General features: G+C 45.3%; 1 protein-coding gene across 1 annotated transcript in view; it reads left to right on the top strand.

The window, feature by feature from the left end:
- CNGB1 (cyclic nucleotide gated channel subunit beta 1) overlaps positions 1-23,136 on the top strand; it is a 958,531-nt gene that overhangs the window by 593,495 nt on the left and 341,900 nt on the right. Inside the window, exon 25 of the mRNA XM_085637063.1 lies at positions 8,437-8,594. Within this exon, the coding sequence (XP_085493189.1) occupies positions 8,437-8,594 (158 nt within the window). The remainder of the gene's footprint in view (positions 1-8,436; positions 8,595-23,136) is intronic.

Below are 23,136 nucleotides of genomic sequence, written 5' to 3'. Positions count from 1 at the left end.
CTGGTTTCAAATAAAAGGCCAAGAATGACAAATCCACCTGAAGTAGCACAGTTGGAAGCCCTTATGAACCAAGAGCATTGTCATCCCAGCTCAGGTTAACAGATTTCAATTCTTTCAGTAAACTAGATTACAAAAATTCATTTTGAGTGTCAAAATACTGCAGAAGCTTTTGCAGCCCATTTAAGATAATACCTTCATCCATTTCTCATGTAGGTATCATGGTGTGACTGATTGAGTTGCTAACAGTTGTGGATTAATTTAGCTTTTGTGTATACAAGTTACCTAAAGAATAGTGTTTTTCCAAATTAAATGCCAAGAGAATCTGAATTTCATTAAAGACATGGAGGCTGACATTATGCATGGATTCCTTTAATACCACTCTATGCAGCACTTGAATGATGTCAACATCAGAAAAGAAACATTCCAGAACAGAACATTCAGTACATATAATAAGTCAGTGCACCCAACAATCTGCCTCTTTTAATTGCCAAACTTGTTCTCTCCATCAAAGCCTGAATGAAGGTACAGAAACCATTTGAAACTGAAAATGTAAGAGTGGAATCCTATATAGTAGACCAGTTATTGATTATTCTCTGGAACAAAAAGGGGGAGCATTTAACTTCAGATAATGCAAATCTACATTACAAGAAATTAGAAAGGTAATCAATACTCCAAACAATTGCATCTATAACAAAAGAGTTGCATCTATGGCAATAATATTATTCTACAGTTTCTCTCCCACCTTTTCTTTCCTTTTTTGAGTTCTTATATAATCCAATATACAGGGATGGGAGGATGGGATAATTTTAGCCTCCGTGTCTTTAATGAAATTCAGATTCTCTTGGCATTTAATTTGGAGAATAGCTATTTCATTACTAGACCGGAGGCTACCATTATGCATGTTGGTAGCCCCTCAACACATCATCAGACATGTGCTCAGTTGGCTTACAATAATGCTTCGCAAAGATGGAGGAATTAGACCAATCAGTGGATCTCAAAATATTCTCCAGCCTGCCACCTTTAAAAAAGAACTGGCTAGCCATTGCACCCCCATAGAGTGAGCTTGACATTTCTGTAAATCAGCACCAACTAGTTGCATAGTCCATCTTACCCACCTAGCAATAGTGGCAGTGGTAACCTCTTTGAAGGGTCTAACATAGGAAATCAAAAGTTGGTCAGTACCATCGGGGCGAAATTCACTCATTCTGGAGTCGTACTCCCTCATGCAATTCACAACACACAGCTTTCTGCAAATATAAAAAATTGGATGAAATCTGGTGTTTGTTCTTCTAGTAATCTCAAAGGTCACCCCAAATTCATTGTAAACTCTATTGCTTCCCTTTAAAGCCTTTACATCCGACACAAGTCAAGAAGATATTAAACAAAAAAAGGAGGCTAACTTCATAGAAAGTCTTTTCATATTTAAATGCCTATTACCTCGCCAAGAGGAAAACATAGAGAGGACCAAATTATCATCCCATAGAGTATCATACACAGGTCAAGGGGTTCTCTTCAACCAGATGCTTTTAAGCACTCCGCAAACCAAAACATTCTTTCCTACAATCCTGCCATTGACCAGACTATGCCCTGCAGGGATGGTGGACCTATAGCAGTTTAACATTCTATAACTAGGGCCCCTATCAAACTGCTTTACGAGAAAGTTAACTACCTCTATTATAGGAGCCTCCACGGGATCCAATTCCCTTTCCAAGCTCTAACGAACCCATGTCTTCCAAATTCCTTTGTACCTGCAGCAGGTATCTGGAGCCCAGGATTCCTACAGGAGTTCCTCAGCTCTTCCCGAAGGCCTGACATTTTTCTAGATCTCCTGACACTCTCCAAGCAACAAATCTCAAAGTCCAAGTCAGAACCAAAGGGTGTTCTTTTCCAGCTGCATTTACAGTAGACCTTGCACTGCACTGCAGAAAGGAAAAAGGGAATGTCACATGCCACCTCCAAGGTCATTGGGAACCATGCCTATATGACCCAAAACGTAGTTACTAGGATAAGTGAGCAACTCTCCAGCCTGATCTTCTAAAAACTCTCAGAATCATAGCGAAAGGCAGGAACGCGTAAGTGTTGGTTCCTTTCCAAGTTTGAAGGAATGCATTCACTACCAGAGCATCCTGGTCTGGAATCTAACTGTAATATTTCTTCAGTCTGCTTGCAAAGAGGTTTAACTCCAGTGTGCCCCAAATCCGAGACAGTTTCATGAAACTAACCTGTTCAAATTCCAGTCGCTGAAATCCCTTAAGAACCTTGAATTCCAGTCTGCAGTAACATACGCCTTCCCAGGCAAATATTCTGCATTCAGGCTGATCTTGTGTTCCAAGCAGAAGAGCCAGAGTGTCTTTGCTAATTCTGTCAGGTCTAGGGATCTTGTTCCGCATAAGCGATTTGTATACATTACTGCAGAAACATTGTCCATTTTTAACAAAACCCCTCTGCCTTGCAAACAATGTTTGAAACTCATAAGGTAATAAAGTCCTGCTGTTAATTCTACGAAGTTTATATGATGCATGTGACCACAAGCCACCAGTATCCTGAGGACCTAAGAGGGCACCCTAACCAGCTAAGCTCGCATATGATTCAAGGATAAAGTTTGTAGAGCATCCAAATATTGCCCTGCCATTCCAGGCCTCCAAATTATCCAACCACGAAGATAACTCTGATCATGCTTCCCCATCTAGAAACACCTTGGAGCCATACCACAATCCTCCCCAAATGGCCATTGCTTTTATCCTCTGCAAGGCCTGATACTGTAAAGGGCCAGAAAAGATCACCTGAACAGAAGAAGACAAAAGACCTAGCAGCCTGGCTAGTTCCCTCAGTATTAAAGACTCTCATTTGAGAACAGATCTCTTTCCAAATATTTGAAATCTTCTTTAATGGTAATAGCAGAACCCCATTCACAGAATCTATTGTGAATCCCAAGAACTCTAGAGACCTGGAGGGGGTAAGAACAGATGTCTCCCTGTTCACAATGAAGCCCAAGCACACCAAGAGGGACATGACCATGTCCAGGTCTCAAAATCTGCGCTCTGCATTGGGACATGATGAAGATGCCGTCCAAATAAACTATCACCCATATACCCCTCTCTCTGAGGTAGGAAGCTACAGCACTCTTTACCTTGGTAAAACACCACAGTGCTGATGAGAGGCCAAAGAGGAACGCCCAGAATTGATAAAGTCAGCCCTGCCAGGTAAATTGAAGGTAAGGTTGATACTCCCTGGGCATGAGAATGGTAAAGTAGGCATCTTTCCGATGTAACCTCACTAGCCAATCCCTATTTAGCAACATATCCCTTAAAAGATGGATCTCCTCAATCTTGAAGTGCCTGTAAACTAAGAACTCAGTCAGATCTCTTAGGTTTATCATGAACCTCCACCTCTTGTACTTGTTTTCCACAAGGAACAGTGCTCTGTGTTTCCTAGGATGTTCTGTAACTGGCACAATTTGAGCAAACACATGTGCATGGACCTGCTCTTAGACTGCATACCATAGTAGAACTTATTCATTATACAATCTCAGGATCATCAAGTTCAACTTTCATTCCTTCTGCCTGTAGGTCAAAATGAAGTCTAGAACTTATGGTATAAAACAAGGTTTGGCACTGATGGAAAATGTAATGAGGAACAAACATCCTGGCTAATAGCTCAAATGAAGTGGGGCAGGACTGCTAGAAAGAGGAGCTTAACAGCTACAAAGTTTCAAGTAGTAACACCTAGATGGAATTAGTTTTTGCAACCACATCTTTTTCCTATATTACTGTTGTATAAATTTAAATTAGGTGACATATTTCTAGTTGTATTGATGTGCCTTTATTTCTCAAGGGCTTATGCTGAAATCCTTTTCTATAAACGCAGATTTTGTGAAAGCCAAACTTTGCTAATGCAATCTTTCACAGCTTTCCCAAAATGAGAGCTATATGTATAGTTAATAAATTAATCTCCTCTGAATCATCTGTGTAGGGTGCATAACTCTAGCCTCAGCAAGCTTGGTGTACTTATTGATTTGTAAGGAAATAGGTGTGTTGTGTCCTTCAATATGAGAGGCCTGGAGTTTTGCTGTGAGAGCCTAACAGGTGATGCAATAAATGTATTTTATTATGCTCTCCGAGACAGCATTTGTCTTATGACACTGGAGGGTATATTTGCAAGCCCCTATCGCCACAGGAACTGCACTTTTAGTGATGTCCCTGTAGCGATAATCCGTTCACCTTATTTACAAGGCGCTTAACGTGGCATAACGCCGCCTTGTAAATAAGGCCAACCTTTAACGCTACACTTAGGGGCCAATTACGATGACTGTCGGAAAGACTCCAACCTGAGGTCGGAGGCTTTCCGACACTCATTGTCTGTTTCAGTTCCAACTGGCTGATTATGTTATTGCCGGTCGGATTGAAACCGGACAGTCATTCCGGCTGGCTACAGTCGAAGACCCACCCGTTATCCAAATGGAAGGCGTTTCCGCCTTCTGGATTACGATGCACGTTTTTTTTTTTTTTTCTTGACATTTTTTTTTTTTTTTTTGAAACCGTTTATTGCAATCTCAAATATATACAAGTATGGGCCTACAACCTTCCGGCCGGCCGCTAGAATGAAAGGAGCATATGACATACATGCAAAAAAGGCACTTGGCGTTGCAGAGAAGCTAAATCAGTAGGTATCCAGGACGTGGGCCACATGACTCTGAGCCCACAATACGGTTTCATTTTATACAAACAACACAAAAAACCACACCCGCAAGGCAACCCACAATCGAAAGTGACAGCACGTGCTCCTCGAATGGGGGACCCCAACCATCCACAAGAATCTAGAGAGGGGAAGGGGAACAGATCAAGGACCGGGGGAACCCTGTGCCCGGGGCCGGGGTTCAACTAGGGGGACGGGGCTGGTGAGGCAGCAGGCAGCAGTGGTGGCTCGCAGATACCCCCGCGGTAGGCGTTCCAGGGGCCCCATACTTTCACCCACGCCCCAGGCTTACCCCTCGCCACATACACCACCCGATGCACGGTTTTTGGCAGGGTTTCCATGCTGGCCTTTCCAACATGGAAATCCTATCGGAAAGCGTGTTTTGAGACCACTGGCAGGGCCCCCTTCCGTTTTCATCCTCTGCTTAGGGCTGAGGGGGCGCCATGGATGCCCCCTTGTTGATCTCTGCACCTTGTGGCAGACATCTTGCGGTGCCTGCCACGGGGTGCAGGGATGAACACAGACTCCCATTCCTCTTTGGGAGCTTGTGTTACAGCCGGTTTACAGCTGTAACGCGATCTCCCATAGAGGAATGGGAGTATGTGACCGCACCACGTGCGGTCACATCGGGATCAGGCAGTCGGCGACTAAATAAGCCACTTAGCATGAAAGGGGCATGCAATGGGTGTTGGGGTGGGCGTTCTTCCGCAACACCCATTGGTTTTTATGCTGCCCCCTATTTACAAGGGTGGCATAAATAGGAGGCAGCACCAAAATTAAGAGCAGGGAAAACATGGTCCCAACATGATAAAACAAGGAGAAATGCTTCTTCTCTCCTCATTTTTTCTGTTTCTATGTGTGGCTGCATTGTGCAGCACACATAAAGAGAACATTGTCATGAATGATTGTTTATGTGCAGGAAGCTGTCCCTTCTGCACATAGCAAATACAACAAGATGATGGATGGAGTGCTGAAACTTTTTGACCACTCACCCCCAGTCACAGATCTAGGTTTAATACATTGTTCTTTTGCTCACTATGCCACCTTAGTTTGGACCCAGCCACATGCAAATCAGTCTTGAGCCTGCTCCTCATGGGAACAGTCCAGCCCGAACTGCCAGGCCAGGTACTCCTTGGACCGGAAACATGCATCCTGGGACCGGTTTCAGGATTTCAGCCCTCATCAGCCAGGCTAGCTGGAATCCAGTGGCAGAGCAAGCAAGGGACCCACATCTGGCAATACCCTCTGTAACTTAGGGTGAGCATAGCAAACACAATTAGATGATGGACGGAGTGCTGAACTTTTCAACCACTTGCCCCCAGTCACAGATCTGGGTGTAATCCATCGCTCTTTTGCTCACTATGCCACCCCACTTCGGACCCAGCCATATGCAAATCAGTCTTGGCCCTGCTCCTCATGGGAACAATCCAGCTTGAACTGCCATACCAGGTCCTCCCTGGACCGGAAACAAGTATCCTGGTAACAGATTTGTGGTGTCTCCCCACATCAGCCAGGCTAGCTTTCATACAGCGGCACAGCGAGCAAGGTACCACGTCTGGGCATACCCATGGCCACTTAGGACGAACATAGCAAGCACAACAAGATGATGGAGAGCGTGCTGAAACGTTTCAACCACTCACCCCCAGTCACAGATCTGGGTTTAATTAATCATTCTTTTGATCAAAATGCCACCCCAATTTGGACCCAGGGAGGACCTGGCCTGGCAGTTCCGGCTGAACTGTTCCCTCGGGAGCAGGTTGAAGACTGATTTGCATATCGAAATTAGTGACAGCGAGTTTCAAGGATCCAATAATGTTCTTCTTTTATTAATGCTTCTTTTAAATACTCATAAAGCCAGTCAACGCGTTTTGTCCAACAAACAGTGTACTTCTTCAGGGCAGGATTGCAGTGAAGTCAATACATAGATTCTGGTCCTGTTGTCAAGAATATAAGAACCGTCTAGTTGGAGACATTAATTTCCAAAATACACCATCCAAGTCAAAGAGCAATTGGTAGTCAAATCAGTGAGTGACATTCCACCCCCTTGTGGGTCAGGTGAACATAAGTGTATTTATTCCATATCCATGTTAAAAGGAGGGCCTATCTACCCTATACCAGGCACTTCAATTGATGCAGTGGTACCTGTATGGGAGAATTCCTCCCAATCTCCGGCGAACGCTCAAAATAGGCAAGAACATTATTGAATCCTTGAAACTCGCTGTCAGTAATTTCAAAATTTTCATGATTTGCATATGGCTTGGTTTAAACTGAATTACCATACGGAGCAAAAAAACTATGGATTTAGGCCCAGATCTTCGTACTGGGGTGAATGGTTGACATTATTCTGCATTCTGTTCATCAATTGGTCTTTACGCCTTCCTTTACATAAACAATCATTTAACAAATGACGATTTGCTACTTCTACGTGTGATGCACACATAGAAGTTCCAAATCGCCTTTCTGGATTGTTTATGTGCAGGAAGGGACACCTTCTTGTGCATAAGCAATCATTCCTTCAACGCAGGTACTCTTGCACTATGATGCAAGGGTCCCTGGAGTGTTCTTAGTGAAGTTGATGCACTCAGTTAGAGACAGAGCCTTGGGTTGGAGCCTTGACAGGGCTGTAGGAGCGCAAGGCAAGGCAAAGTTAGATTTTACCAAGCCTCCTCTCCAGCATAATTAGAGGACTATGATGGATGCTTTTAGTGGGAATCTAACACGACTTTTAACTCTTTTGTTAGTTACTTCCTATGCTTGCGATGCAGTGGTGTCTAGTATTGATTGTTTTTCCATTTGCCATCTTGAGGGAAGGCAAGATTTTGGTCTGTTAAGTACTCCGCGTTGGAAAAGTAAACACCTACAGGGTAAGATGTCCTTTCGTCTTTGAGTCACCACTTATTTTCTCACCAGACCCGGACAATAAGGGATCAGAAGTCATACCTATCTGATTGTTGTACTGCGTCTTCTGAGGAATGTTTTAGGGGTCAAAGTCTACCTTCATGTTGAGAACAAATAAAAACAGAAGAACCAGCAAGGTGGCAACGAGGTTGTGTTCCTAACAGAGGTGCCAACGATTGAATAAGCTTGTATCTGCATTCTGATTTGAACCCTGGCGGTGATTTCCCCAGAGAAAAGTCAAAGATCATCAAACCCGGCTATAAGACTCAATTCGTATTATTGTCTCTTATTACACAATGCTAAGTCTTTGGCTCAAAGAAAGAGGGCCTGAATTATGTAAAAAATGCTAAATCTAGGTGGAAAAATTGTGACAGAAGTTCTTCACAATTGGGATAGAATCAAGAATAAAATTCATCAGAATATTCTCCTAAGGATTTAGCATTTCTGTTACATACCCTAGGATTTTCTGTGACCTGCCAAATCAGAATTATGCCCTGAGCAAGGTGTTTTATCTCTTTGATGCTGTCACAAAGTTAATCAATCCTGAAGTAGAAAGTGCAATCTTGCAAATTATTGGGAGGAATGTCCAGCTCGGGGTTTTGAACATTATGGTCCCTGAAGAGTGTAGGCCTGTTCTGTAACATAATCATTGATTTACGACGACCTTTTCCTGCATAGACAGAAAATGCAGAGAAGGCATGGCCCTAGATCACAAATAAGAGATCTCTGTCTTAACTTCTAGGTACGAGACTCCAGATATAATTTAATGGAGCCTGTAAATGACCTACAGCTCAGTTTCTCATGATTTGAAAATAATCAGGTCTTGATGTTCTCTTTTAATAGCGAACCAGAACGGGCGGCTTCTGCTATCAGCCAGGGCAGTGCTGTCATCAATGAACGCCTTCAGGAGCTTGTACGGCTCTTCAAAGACAGAACAGAGAAGGTGAAGGAGAAGCTGATTGACCCAGAATGCAGTTCAGATGAGGAGAGCCCTGCAGCATGTAAGTAGGGGCATCTACTAGTACTGTGAGCTTTACATGATCTGTGCCACAATCTCAGCTTAGCTAAACTGTGGCCACAATGTGTTTGTTTGGCCGAAGATTGCAGGAGAGGTTGTATCACTCTACTCACACGAGTAGGAGCCACCATTTGACAGTGTGGATCCATAGATCTAGTGAATGATTGTGGAACCGCGTTCCTCAAGGTTCAGTGGTGCTGTAACAACTTTTATTGCGGGCATGCTGGCCATCAGGAAATGCATAGGGGTTGCAAAATTTCCTACTGCTACTTAAACAAGCCTTTTACAAAGCCAATAGGTCTTACCTATGCAAGAGCAATTGGCTGTGCCAATACGTTTTAGCCGTGTTGTACACCAGCGTGGCTGCTGCTCAGCATAGCTAAAAGTTAGTGGGGTAAAGTAGAGTGGTGTGGTGTGGAGTGAAGTGTCGTAGAGTGGAGTGGAGTGAAATGGTATAGAGAGGAATGGAGTGGCATAGCGTGCTGTAGAGTAGAGTTGAGTGGCTTGGAATGAAGTGGAGTGTCATGGAGTGGCATAAAGTTGAGTGTTGTGGAGTAGAGTGGAGGGAGTAGAATGTTGCAGAGTGGAAGGGCACTGAGGTGTGTGGGGTTGAGTGGAGTGGAGTGGCGTGTAGTGGAGTAGAGTGTCAGAATGGAATGTAGTGTTGTAGAGTAGAGTGGCAAACAGTGTCATAGAGTGTTGTAGAACAGAGTAGAGGGGCTGAGGGTGTTGCGTAGAGTGGAGTAGATTGTCGTAGAGTGGAGTGGCATAGAGTGGAGTAGCGTATGAGAGTGAAATGGCATAGAGTGGAGTACAGTGTGGTAGAGTTGAGTCGCTTAGTTTGGAGTAATGGAGTGGAGCAGAGTGGAGTAGTGTATTGTTGAATAGAGTGGAGGAAAGTGACATGGAGTTGCACGGAGGGAGTTGAGTACAGCTTCGTAGAGTGGAGTAGTGTTGTAGAGTGGAGTGGCATAGAGTAGAGTAGAGTGCAGTAGAATTTAATGGAGTAGAGCATTATAGTATGTAGTGTTGCAGAGTGGGTTAGAGTGGCCTTGAGGGAGGTGGTGTAAAGTACAGTGGTGCAGAGTAGATTACCATAGAGTGCATTGGTTTTCAGTAAAGTGGTGTAGTGTACAGTGGTGTAGAGTGGTGCACAGTAAATTGCAGTGGTGTAAAGTCCAGTGGTGTAGATTGGCTTGGTGCAGAATGGGGTAGATTGTTTCAGAGTAGAGTGAAGTGGCATAGAATGGAACAGGGTAGAGTGCAGGGGTGTAGAGCACAGTGGCACAGAGATTCCCGTGGCATAATGTAGAGTAGTGGAGAGTGCAGTGGCATGGAGTACTGTGATGCAGAATAGATTAGAGTGGCGTAGACTGGTAGACTGAAGTGATGCAGAGTGTAGGTGCATAGTGGCATGGAGTGTATTGGAGTGGAGTTGAGCGGTGCAGAGTAGAGTGCAGTGGCACAGAGTGCAATGTTGTGGAGTAGAGTGGCATTGAGTTCAGTGAAGGAGAGGGCAGTCTTGTAGAGTAGAGTGTCGTAGAGTGCAGTGGCATAGAGAGTACTGGCATAGAGTAGAGTGGTGCAGAGAGCAATGGCATAGAGTATAGTGGAACCAGAGTAGAATAGAGTGACTTGAGTACTGTGACGTCGCGCAAATGGTGTAGAGTGGTGTAGCATGCAGTGGCATAGAGTGTTGTATAGTAGGGTAGAGTGCAGTAGTGCAGAGTAGTTTGCATAGAATGCCGTGGCGTAGAGCTCATTGGTTTTGAGTAAAGTGGTGTAGAGAAGAGTGGTCCAGAGTAGAGTGTGTAGAGTGAGCAGCGTACAGTACATTGGAGTTAAGTGGCGTAGAGTGCAGTGGCATAGAGTAGATTCTTCCAGAGCAGAGTGAAGTGGGGGTGAGTGGAGTGGTGCAGGGTAGAGTGCAGTGGTATAAAGTAGTGGCATTGAATGCAGTATTGCAGAGTAGACTAGCATAGAGTGAAGTGGAGTGAAGTAGAGTAGAGTCCTGAGGAGTAGAGTGGAGTGGCCTAGACTAGAGTGGTGTACAGTGCAGTGGAGAAGAGTGCAGTGGTGCACAGAAGATTAGTATGGCATAGAGTGGATTGGCATAGAGTGTAGTGGCATAGAGTGCAGTGATGTAGAGTGCATTGGCGTAGAGTGATTGGCATAGAGTGGCATAGAGTAGTGCAGAGTAGAGTGCAGTGGCATAGAGTGTAGTGATCACAGAGTAAAGTAGCAGAGAGTGCAATGTTGGAGAGTAGAGTGTCATAGAGAGCAATGGTGTAGCGTAGTGTGGCGCAAAGTGCATTGGTGTAGAGTGCAGTGGCATAGAGTGGTGTAGAGTGCAATGGTGTAGAGTAGAGTGGCGGAGAGTGCAGTGGCATAGAGTGTTGCAGAGTAGAGCATAGTGGCATACAGTGCAGTGGTGCAGAGTAGATTGGTGTACAGCACATTGGTTTTGACTAAAGATGTGTATAGTGCTTTGGCATAGAGTGCAGTAACATCGAGTGCAGTGGTGTAGAATAGAGTGACGTAGAGTGGAGTAGAGCAGGATAGATTGCATTGGCGTAGAGTGAAATGGCATAGAGTGGAATGGCCCAGAGTGAAATAGAGTGTCGTAGTGTGAAGTGGTACAGAGTACATTAGAGTGGCTTACAGTGGGTTGGCGTAGAGTGGAGGGATGCAGAGTAGAGTGACGTAGAGTGTAGTGGCATACAGTGCATTGGCGTAGAGTGAAGCAGAGTAGCATAGAGGAGAGTCGTACAGAGTAGAGTGTAGTTGTATAGAGTGCAGTGGTGCAGAGCAGAGTGGCGGTGAGTTCAGTGGCGGAGAGAGCAGTGTTGCAGAGCACAGTGCTGCAGAGTGAAGTGGCGTATAGTGGAGTGATACAGAGTGGAGTGGAATGGTCCAGGGTAGATTGTAGTGGCTTAGAGTGGAGCGATGCAAAGCAGAGTGGCATAGAGTATAATGGCACAGAGTGCATTGGCGTAGAGTGGAGCAGAATAGAGTGCAGTGGCATAGATTACAGTGAAAGAGAGCACAGTGTTGCAGAGTGGATTATTGTAGAGTGCAGTGGAGTATGGTAGAGTGGCATGGAGTGCACTGGCATGGAGTGGGGTGGACTAGAGTAGAGTGGTGCAGAGTAGAGTGGCGAAGAGAGCAGTGTCGCAGAGTACAATGGTGCAGAGTGCAGTGGTGCAGAGTAGATTGGCATATGGTGCAGTGGCATAGAGTGCACTGGTTTTGAGTAAAGTGGTGTAGAGTGCATTGGCATAGAATGCAGTTGTTAGAGTAGAGTGCAGTGGCATAGAGTAAATGGTGCAGAGTAGAGTGGCACAAAGTGCAGTGGTGCCAAGTGCACTGGCATAAAGTAGATTGTTTCAGAGTAGAGGGCAGTGGTGCACAGTAGAGTACAGTGGAGTAGAGTGGCTTGGCATAGGGTGTGCTGGCACAGAGTGGAGTGGTACAGAGTAGAGTGCATTGACATAGAGTGGGGTGGCATAGAGTTTAGTGTTGCAGAGTAAAGTGGCATAGAGTGGAGTGGTGCACAGTGAAGTTTTGTAGAGTGCAGTGGCAAAGTGTGTAGCGATGCACAGTAGAGATGTGTGTCGTGAAGTGCATTGGTGTAGAGTGGCGTAGAGTAGTGAGGCACAGAGTGAAGTGGCGTAGAGTTGAGGAGTGCAAAGTAGAGTGCAGTGATGCAGTATGGAGGGTTCACTGACAAAATATCGATTACCATAATATCTAAATACAAAATATCGAGTCAAAAACATCTATGTCAAAAAGATTGACTTACTATACTTATAATTGAAATTGCAAAAATATTGAAAAAAGATTGTTGTCACTAATATAGTTTTCTAAAATATCAATTTTTAAATATATTTACATGTAATTAGTAAACTGTAAATTAAATAATAATACTAAGATAACAAAAATAAAATTAATTAATTTTGAAAACTATAACATATTAATATTTTCAAAAATTTCAAACAAGCATGTATTTAAATATATATATTTATTTACATATATCTAATTTAATTTTATTAAATTAATAGTATAATTTTATTTTTTAATGTAGTTATAGAAAAAATAAATATGTATACATATATCCAATAAGATATATATTTTTTAAAACAAACCATTTTAAATACAATTAAGGGGGCCAATTACAATGTTGGTTGAAAAGTCTCCGACCGCTAGTCGGAAGCTTTCCGACAAGTGGTCAGAGACTTTCCGACTGATCGATTACGATGTCGGCGGTCGAAGCGTATACTGGCCGGTCATTCCGACTCGGTTCCGACCTGCTCTTGAAGTAACCCTGTCGGTCAGCAGCACAATCCCACACACAGAAAGACTATCAGAGAGCAAATTTTGGGGGCCCCTATCAGGGCCCCCTTTTCTCCATGGCCTTTGTTTGGTGGTCGAGGGGGTACCTAGGGTACCCCCCCCCCCCGTAAAACCCTGCACTGTGTGTCACCATGGGGTGCCTGTCACTTGGTGCAGGATTTTACATACACACCCATTTCTCTATAGGAGCCTCGATTACAGCCATTGTATGGCCGTAACACAAGCTTCCATAGAGCACAGTGGGAATCTGACCGAAGAGTGTTCGGTCGCATCATAACCAGGCCGTCGGGACCGCCGATCTTCAGTCAGTCGGTTGGTTCCGAGTCCACAACTCTGACCGACTTCATAATTAGCCCCAAAATAAAGAAACTAAATAAAAAAAATTATGTTAAGAAAAAAATCTAAAACATTAATAATTATAAATATTATAATTTCAATTAACCAAAAACATATTAATATAAATGTAAACAATGTAGAGTAAACTACTAAATTTTAAGTTCATACATATACTATTCCCACTACAATTTATACAAGAGTAGACAAAGTATCATATTCAGGAGGTGTAACATGTTCAAGTCCCAAGACACTCAATACAACAGTAGGGAAAGTGTTAGATTGCGGAGGGTTAAAATGTACCATTCCCACTCCAGTCAGTGCAACAATAAGGAAAGTGTTGAAATGTGGAGGGGTAAAATCTACTATTTCCACTCTAGTCAGTGCAACAGTAGGGAAAGTGTTGGATTGTAGAGGGGTAACATTTACTATGTCCGCTCCAGGCAGTGCAACATTAAAAACAAATAAAATATCTGGAACAAAATAAAATTATTTAAAAAAAGCTAAATAAATAAAATGTAAATATGTTGAATAAAAAAGACAAATATATTTAATTTAAAAAAAAATCTATCTATTACAATGTTAAATATATAGCACAAACACCTACAAATATTATAAATAAAATACAAAAAATATATCACACAAATAAACATTGTTATTTAGAAAGTATTTATTAACAAAAGAAAATATTTATTACACAAATTTAGTTTAGTTACTTCCTAGCCTATAACCACACAAAACTTACAACCTGCCCCTAAAACTGAGGCAACTCTCACCGACTTTGTAATAAGCCCCAAAATAATGAAACAAAATAAAAAAATGAAATCTTCAACAACAAAATTAAAACATTAATAATTATAAATATAATTTCAAACAACCAAAAACATATTAACCCCTTCCCCGCTCATGACGGAGCCGCTCCGTCATGAGCCACGGTTGCGCTGTGCTCATGACGGAACGGTTCCGTCATGTCACGGCCGTTGGCGGCCGCTCCGCCTATGCGGCGCTGTTTCCCCGCCTGTGCGGGGGGACAACGCAAATGGGCGGAGTCATGACGGAACCGTTCCGTCATGAGCACAGCTCAACCGTGGCTCATGACGGAGCGGCTCCGTCATGAGCACAGCGCCACCGCGCTGCCCCCCCCCGCACCCCCCAGCGCTGCGGCGGGGTTAATATAAATGTAAACAATGTAAAGTAAACTACAACTTTTAAAGTTAATACATTGTGGAAGGGGGAATGGAGGGGGTTGTAAGGAAACACCGCGACTCGTCAAAGTGCTGAATAATCTGTTTTATTGAGCTTAAACGCTGCTCTCTTCAAGTGTCCCGGATGTTGTTGGGTGTTCTGGCTTGTGGGAGTCCTGGTCAAGGGTTCCTCCTCCTGGGGCGTCTCCTCGTCAGTTGAGCCAAGGGAGAAAAAAACACACAGGGACACAAAGGTAAGTAGGCTTGAAGGGGGTGTAGGGGACGTGAGCGGGAAAGGGTTGTGAGGGGTCACCGGGGCTGCCACCGTCTGCCGTGTCTCACTCAAAACAAACGAGAGGATCCTAGGTACAGAGGTGTGGTTGTGGGGTGAAGAAAACCGACAGATAACACCCAACACTCGGTCTCCCCGCGTCTCTGTGACCTCCCTCTCACCAATCACTCCGTCCCTCCCCGTGGTAGTGAAAAGCTCAGGATACGGTCACGTACCTTTCCCAGCCACGCTCCTCCAGGAACATGGCGGGGCGAGTGGCGTATCTGTTGGCCTCCTGGCTCCGTCGACGCCGCACTTCGGTTTCCGCTGTATCCTTCGTTCGGGCTCTCTCGGTCTTCACTGCTTCCTTGCTTCTGTCGTGCCTCCTTCTCTCCGCTCTCGCTTCTCCCTCCGGCTTTCGCGCTCTCCTCCTCTTCCGGGTTCCCCTTACGAGGGAGCGGGGCTCCTGATTGGGTGGTTGTCTCTGACGTGGTTCCTGCTGACTCCTCCCCCGGGAATTCCCAGTTCGCGTTAAAGGGACCGTGTGAGTCCTGCGGCCGGGGCGGAAAGGAACAGTCAAGAATATCTTCAGCTCGTTCGTCCATGGGAGTGACCCCATGACAATTCCCTCCCCCAGGTGTACCCCGATCGGGGGAACAAGGGAATCGGGAAAGAAAATCGGCATTACCCTGGTTCACCCCTTTCCGATGTCTGATATCTATTTGATAGGGCTGTAGGGCGAGGAACCACCGAAGGATTCTGTCATTATGGCCGTGGTTCCTTTGCAGCCAGGTAAGGGGAGCGTGATCCGTGTAAAGGATAAAGGGTCCGCCTTCCAAATAATATCGGAGTTTTTCGACCCCCCATTTGACCGCGAGGCACTCCTTTTCTATGGTTGAATAGGCCTGCTCCCTAGGAAATAGTTTCCGACTGAGGAAAAGAAGGGGGCGTTTGTTACCGTCTGGGTCTTGTTGAGAGAGAACCGCCCCGATCCCAATACCTGAGGCATCTGTCTGTAGGATAAAGGTTTTGTTGAAGTCCGGGGTCACTAGTACAGGGGAGGTAGTCAGGGCATCCTTCAAGGCTTGAAACACAAGGGCTTCCTGATCGGAAGGGGCTTGTAACCTGGGCGAGGTGTGGGTTTTGCGTAGCAGGTCAGTGAGAGGTCCCGCTATGGTAGCAAACTGGGCTATGAATCTCCGATAATAACCCACCAACCCTAAAAATGCCCTCAAGTCCCTTTTCGTCTTTGGATAGGGAACGGACTGTATGGCTGCCACTTTCTCGGTCTGGGGTGCTATATGTCCCTCCCCCAGGAGATACCCCAAATAGCGAACCTTCTGAAAGGCTACCCTGGTTTTCTTCGCATTGACGTGCAGCCCTGACCGTCTAAGGCTGTCAAGGATGTTCCCCAGGTGTCTTATGTGTTCCTCCCAGGTCTTGCTGTAGACCACAATGTCGTCAAGATAAGCCCCTGAATATGTTAGGTGAGGGGCCAGGAGCGTATCCATGGCTCGTTGAAAGGTGGCTGGAGCCCCATGCAACCCAAAGGGAAGAACTGTGAAGTGGTAGTGGCCGGAAGGGGTGGAGAAAGTGGTCTTTTCCTGGTCTACGGGGGCCAACGGGATCTGCCAATAACCCTTGGTGAGGTCGATAGTGGTTATGTATCGGGCCTCACCAAGGCGTTCTATGAGTTCATCCACCCTGGGAAGAGGATAGGCGTCTTGTTTGGATACCCTGTTCACGGCCCGAAAGTCAATACAAAACCCGGTGGAACACCAATTACTATGTGAGGGAACGATAACCCCTGTTACCAACATCCTAGAGATCTCCTCCTGGAAGGCGGCTCATCGGGCTTCAGGGATCCGGTAAGGTTTTTGTTTAACCACAACCCCTGGTGGGGTGGAGATGGAATGCTCGGCTAGGAGGGTCCTACCGGGTTGATCAGAAAAAACATCTGAGAAGCTCATAAGTAGAGACTGTATATCTCTGGTTTGGGTAGCGGTGAGATCAGGATTGATAGGAGTCTCTAGGGCTGTATGAGGGAGGGGGGAGACCATAGACACCGAATGAGTCCCTGAAGGAGGGGTCCTAACCACTTCTTCAGCAGATTTATATGGAACATTTGGGTCCTCTTTCCTCTCATCTGTAGGATATACGTAGTTTTCCCTATCTTTCTTGTGACTTTGAAAGGACCTTGCCACTCTTTCTTTAACTTGTGGGTGGAGGTGGGTAAGAGTACCAGCGCCCAGTCACCTATATCCAACTCCCTCCACTTCGTGCCCCGGTCATAAAATGTTTTCTGTTGGCCCTGTGCTACCGACAACTGTGTATGGGCCAAGGTTCTCAGTTTATGTAGCCGGCTCTGTAACTGTCGAGTATAATCCAGTAGGGTTTCGGCTTCTTGTAGCCCCTCCCGTTCCCAACTGTCTTTAGTGATCTCAAGTAATGTTCGTGGTTTACGTCCAAATAATAATTCAAAGGAGGAGGTCCCTAAACTGGATTGTTTTTGGCTACGGAGTACAAAGAGGGCCAGGGGGAGTAGTTGGTCCCAGTGTCGTCCATCCCCAGACAGAAGCTTCTTTAAGGTAAGTTTAAGACTACCGTTGTATCGTTCGACTAGCCCATCTGTCTGGGGGTGATACACAGAGGTGGTGATATGTTTAATACGTAACTGGTCACACACTTGTTTCATTAAACGAGACACGAATGGGGTGCCTTGATCAGTGATGATCTCTCGAGGGAACCCCATGCGGGAGAATACTTCTACGAGTCGTTGTGCTATGGCACTGGAGGTCGCGGCACGAAGTGGGAAGGCCTCTGGGTATCTGGTGGCATAGTCAATCAACACCAGAGCATACTGGTGACCCCTAGCTGACTTGGGCAAGGGTCCTATAAGGTCCATACCTAATCGGTCAAAGGGAGTTCCAATAATGGGCAGGGGATGTAAGGGAACTGGAGGGGGAATATAGGGATTGCGTCTCTGGCAAATTTGGCATTCCTGGCAGTACTTCTGAATTTGAGCGTACACCCCCGGCCAAAAAAATGCTGTAAAATGGCCTGACCAGTCTTTTCTGCTCCGGAATGCCCCGCCAAGAGGTGAGCATGGGCAAAGAATAGAATTTGGTCTCTAAACCCTACGGGAACCAACAGTTGGGGAACGGCATCAGGTTTGGCTAGTCGGTAAAGGAGACCATTCTGTTCTATGAAGGTAGGATAGGTACGGTTTACTGGATTCTGTTGGTCTCGTGCTTTTTGCCATGCATGTGTGAGAATTGCATCATTCAACTGGGCCATCCGAAAGTGATTGTCTCTAGCCCACGGTTCAGGCGTGAGACACACGTTGTACTTGGTGGGGTTTAGGGCAGCCCGTAAATGGGGAGTAAAGGACGGGGTGTCAATCCCTATGATTAGTGATTCTGGGAGATCTTCCACCACCCCCACCACCACCTCTGACTGTATACGGTCCTCAACCCCCAGGGTAATTCTAGCCAAAGGGTATTCTCTCACATCCCCATGTATACATCGGATTTGTACTGTCTTCCCGGGTAAAAGCCAAGAAGGCGCTATCAGTTCCCGCTTTATGACCGAATGCCTGCACCCCGAGTCAAGAAGAGCTCTTACCATCCTGCCATTGAGAGACACACTTACATAGAATATGAGCCCGGTTTCCTGGGCGAATAGGACAGAGCGGGGTGCATAGCTGATATCCATGGGTTCGTCTTCTTTCTCTCTTTTCTTGCGACAAAACCGCGCGATGTGCCCCCACTCTACACAGTCGTAACATTGGGGGGGACGAGTAGGCAGGGCTCTCGGGTCGGGAGGTACGAGGTCGGTTTCCCTCGGGTGGAGGTCGTAAGACCCTTCTTTCAGGTTTCCCAGGGCCAGGAGGACGGGGGTGTTTCTCCGGTTCTTTCGTAGGTGGTCGTCCCTGGGCCCTGGCGTAAGCTTGTTGTTTTAACCATCGTTGAGTGGCATATGGGAGGGCCTCCAGAAATTGCTCTAAATAGATTTTGTTCATGACCTCTTCCATATTGGCTTCATGAGGTTTGAGCCAGAGGTCAGCGGCTCCCTTGAGTTTGAAGAACAATGTTTTCGGTAGGTCTCCCGGGGCTCCTCGTTCTTGTCTGAACTTTAGGCGGTGTGTCTCGTCGTCCACCCCCAAGCGATCCAGCACATATTGTTTTACCACCGTATAGGTGGCTGTCCCGTCCTGGTTTATGGTCTGGTACGCTGCTTGGGCTTCTCCTGTTAGGAGGGGGGCGAGATAAAAGGGCCAACGTTCTCCCGGCCAGGCACTGGCCCTCGCGGCTCTTTCAAAATAAAAAAAAAAACGCCAAGGGGTCGTCTCCTGGTACGAACTTTTGGAGGGGAACCACTGTTCCAGGGGGGTTGCTCGCCCTTCCCTGCCCCAACGTGACCAGTAGTTGGGCATGTCCTTCGGCTAACTTCAACAAGCTGTCAGCTTGGTTCTGAATTGCTGAAGTAAAGACTGCACGGTCCGCCTCCGCCTGACTGGAGGATTTTTCCACCGTCCATTCAAGTTTAGCCTGGCCCTCCTTCATCTGATGGATGAGGGCCTCCATCCTGTTTCGGATGCTGGTTCCCAAAGGCTCCTATCTGGCTCGCCACTTGTGGAAGGGGGAATGGAGGGGGTTGTAAGGAAACACCGCGACTCGTCAAAGTGCTGAATAATCTGTTTTATTGAGCTTAAACGCCGCTCTCTTCAAGTGTCCCGGATGTTGTTGGGTGTTCTGGCTTGTGGGAGTCCTGGTCAAGGGTTCCTCCTCCTGGGGTGTCTCCTCGTCAGTTGAGCCAAGGGAGAAAAAAACACACAGGGACACAAAGGTAAGTAGGCTTGAAGGGGGCGTGGGGGACGTGAGCGGGAAAGGGTTGTGAGGGGTCACCGGGGCTGCCACCGTCTGCCGTGTCTCACTCAAAACAAACGAGAGGATCCTAGGTACAGAGGTGTGGTTGTGGGGTGAAGAAAACCGACAGATACCACCCAACACTCTGTCTCCCCGTGTCTCTGTGACCTCCCTCGCACCAATCACTCCGTCCCTCCCCGTGGTAGTGAAAAGCTCAGGATACGGTCACGTACCTTTCCCAGCGACTCTCCTCCAGGAACGTGGCGGGGCGAGTGGCGTATCTGTTGGCCTCCTGGCTCCATCGACGCCGCACCTCGGTTTCCGCTGTATCCTTCGTTCGGGCTCTCTCGGTCTTCACTGCTTCCTCGCTTCTGTCGTGCCTCCTTCTCTCTGCTCTCGCTTCTCCCTCCGGCTTTCGCGCTCTCCTCTTCTTCCGGGTTCCCCTTACGAGGGAGCGGGGCTCCTGATTGGGTGGTTGTCTCTGACGTGGTTCCTGCTGACTCCTCCCCCGGGAATTCCCAGTTCGCGTTAGAGGGACCGTGTGAGTCCTGCGGCCGGGGCGGAAAGGAACAGTCAAGAATATCTTCAGCTCGTTCGTCCATGGGAGTGACCCCGTGACATACATATACCATTCCCACTAGTTCAAGTTTATTTGCATAGTTAATTAAAACAGTTGCAATACAAAAATAGTTTCAATTTAAAAACCAAATATATATGTAAAATAATTCACAATTCATATATCTTATATTTATAATTCTTTAAATCTATTTTGTAATCAAACAAGTGTAAAGCAAATTTCCCAACCAAGTTATTTTTGAATTTGCACATATCATTTGAAGGTACTTAGTCCAGTACATTTTTCCCTTCAGTACTTATATCGGAAATCAGTAAAAGTGCAAAGATGTGCTTTAGACTGCAATAAAGTCCTTTAGTGCCAAGACAAAGTAAATGATAGGGAGCATTCTCTTCAAATCATCATATTAGACTTTCACTTGTTCCAGACTACTACATTACTTAGTAGCTATTATGCTAGCATTTTCTTTTTACATAGCCTCAGTACCTTTGCTAGACAGCAGTTCAGTCGTGGATCATGAGGTGCAATATACTTAGTTTCAGTCCATATTTCCCATCAATACTTATGCCAGAATTCAGAGAAGTGCTTTGGATTTGTATAAAGTTCATTAATGCCAAGAGTAGAGTAAATGGTGGGGAGCATCCTCTTCGGGCCTCCCTACTGGGCTTACAACTTGTTCTAGACGACTAAAGATGATTAGGGACTACTGTGCTGGCATTTATTTTCGCAGGACCTCAGGAACTTTACTAGACGGCAGTTCAGTTGTGGATCGTCAGGTGCAAAGCATGCCAGCACTGCTTGTCTCCTGGTACGTACCCTTAGCTGATTGAAGTGGCATTTTACATAGACATAGCAGGTACAGCAGGTCTCCTGGCGCTGAGCCACATAAGCGGCAGGTAGAGCCCGCTTTCTCCTTTTGCCAAGGTGGAAGGTGCTATATACAGGGAAGCAGACGAAGTCTGTACTTCAAGAACTTAATTTTTGTGGTTTTAGCATAGCCCAGATCAAAGTAATTTTGTGCGGCAGGCGCTGTATAGGTATTCAAAGTCATCCATCATTGTGCCCTTTTCGAGAGGGATGCCTTATCCTCCACCCATGAAAGGTATTTGACCGTCTTCCCGACCAGCTTTTTAAACGTGGCGGTAGTTGTAGGTGTTTCCCAGTGCTAATTCAGCCCCATATTATGCAGGCTGCTTTTTAGATATTTGGCAGCAGGTGAGGCGATTTGTTGTTGTAACTCCTTCCATAGAGGTTCGTTTAAAGTTCCTTGAGCAGCTTTCCCCACTTTGTCCCAGGTGATAATATATGCCTCTTGTCTTGCAAAAGATTTTTTCTTTATGCCAAACTCTAGCCTGATTTACGCAGGTGAGGTGTATTCGGACAGACCAAAGATGATCCTATAAGCAGATGTTACTGTAGTGTGAAGTATTTTAGCATCTCTTTCTCTCTGTACCTCGCTGCCATAGGTAATTGTTGGCAGAATTTTAGCGCAGGCAACCTGTACCAAGGGCAGAATCGATGTGCCGTTTAGTTTGATGTTTAGCGCTTTTAAAGAGATCGCTATGGTAAGACTTTTATGCCTGATGCTGTTTATTTGTGCTAAGAATAGTCCGCCTTTATCTACCTTCACGCCAAGATATTTATATTCCAAAGCGTCCTCAATTTGGGTCTTTCCCCAGAACCAAGTTGCATATTTTTTTCTTTTTTTGCTGACCGTCATAGTTCTTGTTTTTTCCAAATTTGCTTTGGGTGAATGGGCATGCCCATTATAAACTAAAACTCCCATAATGCCTCCAAATGGGCTGAAATGGGGAAAGTATAAATAGAAAAAATGGGTTGGGACTCACTTTACCGTGAGCAAGGCCTCTCTGGTTGAACCGAGTTGGTGGTTGTTATGGTGATAATTTCATTTGTTTAATAAACTATATTGTAGAAAACTACTTTCCTGGAGTGTGACATGTCTACAATTTTGTTGAAGGATTTCTTTAAATATGCGTATGTGTATAATAGAAGGTAGATGTCACTTTATGGCAGTAATACCTGGAACGTGCTTGTTCTACAAACAATACAATGCATTTTGGTTTTACAGTTAGTTAATTTGAAATAAAACGAGACTATAATAAATCAGAGCATTCTTAGTCTTGTATACGTGTTGTTTTATTTTGAATCTGCCTAAATCTTTTTTGTTATATGTACAATGTGCTACTGGGACCTTTGAAAATACTTGTTAAGTTTAGCTTTTTAATAAATGCTAAATACCTCTGTGTTAAAAAGTTTCATGTTGCAGTCTCCTTTCACACCCATTCAGCAGTTTGTGACAGGAAAATAAAACATGGAGCTTCATGCTAAAATAATTAGCAACGGTTTATGAAAAATAATTGGTTGACATTTGTGTTTGTGTTTGTCTTTAAAATCACCCCAAATGCTGCCAAAAGAAAAACACTTGATGGGCCTCTTTATGGTTCATTCGTCATCCAAAATCCTTTAGTTTATCTGGGGTGCTGCAGCACCTCCTGCACCCCTAGTTCTAGTGCCTATGCTAGGTCTGACTGATATTTATATATGCAGTTATGCACACAATGCCCTGTTATAGAAAACTAACTTCTACTTTATCTTGGTCCCCAGATATTTTTGTAGCCCTTCACAGGAAACTAAAGAAATTATTCTGCAGATACTTTAGTGAACCTTTTGTACACATACCTCCAGTCCAGTTCACATAATTTATGGTAATTTCATTTACTTTGACAGGTCTAGAATCAAACTCTTAACTCTCTCTCTCCCTAGAATTTCCCTACCTCCTCTGCTTCCCCACCATCTGTGATCCATATTTACCTTCACTCCATTGTCTTATTATTTCTTTTAATGGCAGGATCGTAAGTGCCCTCTCTTTAACTATGAAGTGCTAGAATACCTGTGGGGTTAGCTATGAATTAAGCGGTAAA

The sequence above is a fragment of the Triturus cristatus genome, chromosome 12 (assembly GCF_964204655.1).
Source record: "Triturus cristatus chromosome 12, aTriCri1.1, whole genome shotgun sequence".
NCBI lineage: Eukaryota > Metazoa > Chordata > Amphibia > Caudata > Salamandridae > Triturus > Triturus cristatus.
The sequence above is the reverse complement of the archived record's forward strand: the minus strand, read 5'-3'. Positions and strand labels throughout refer to the sequence as shown.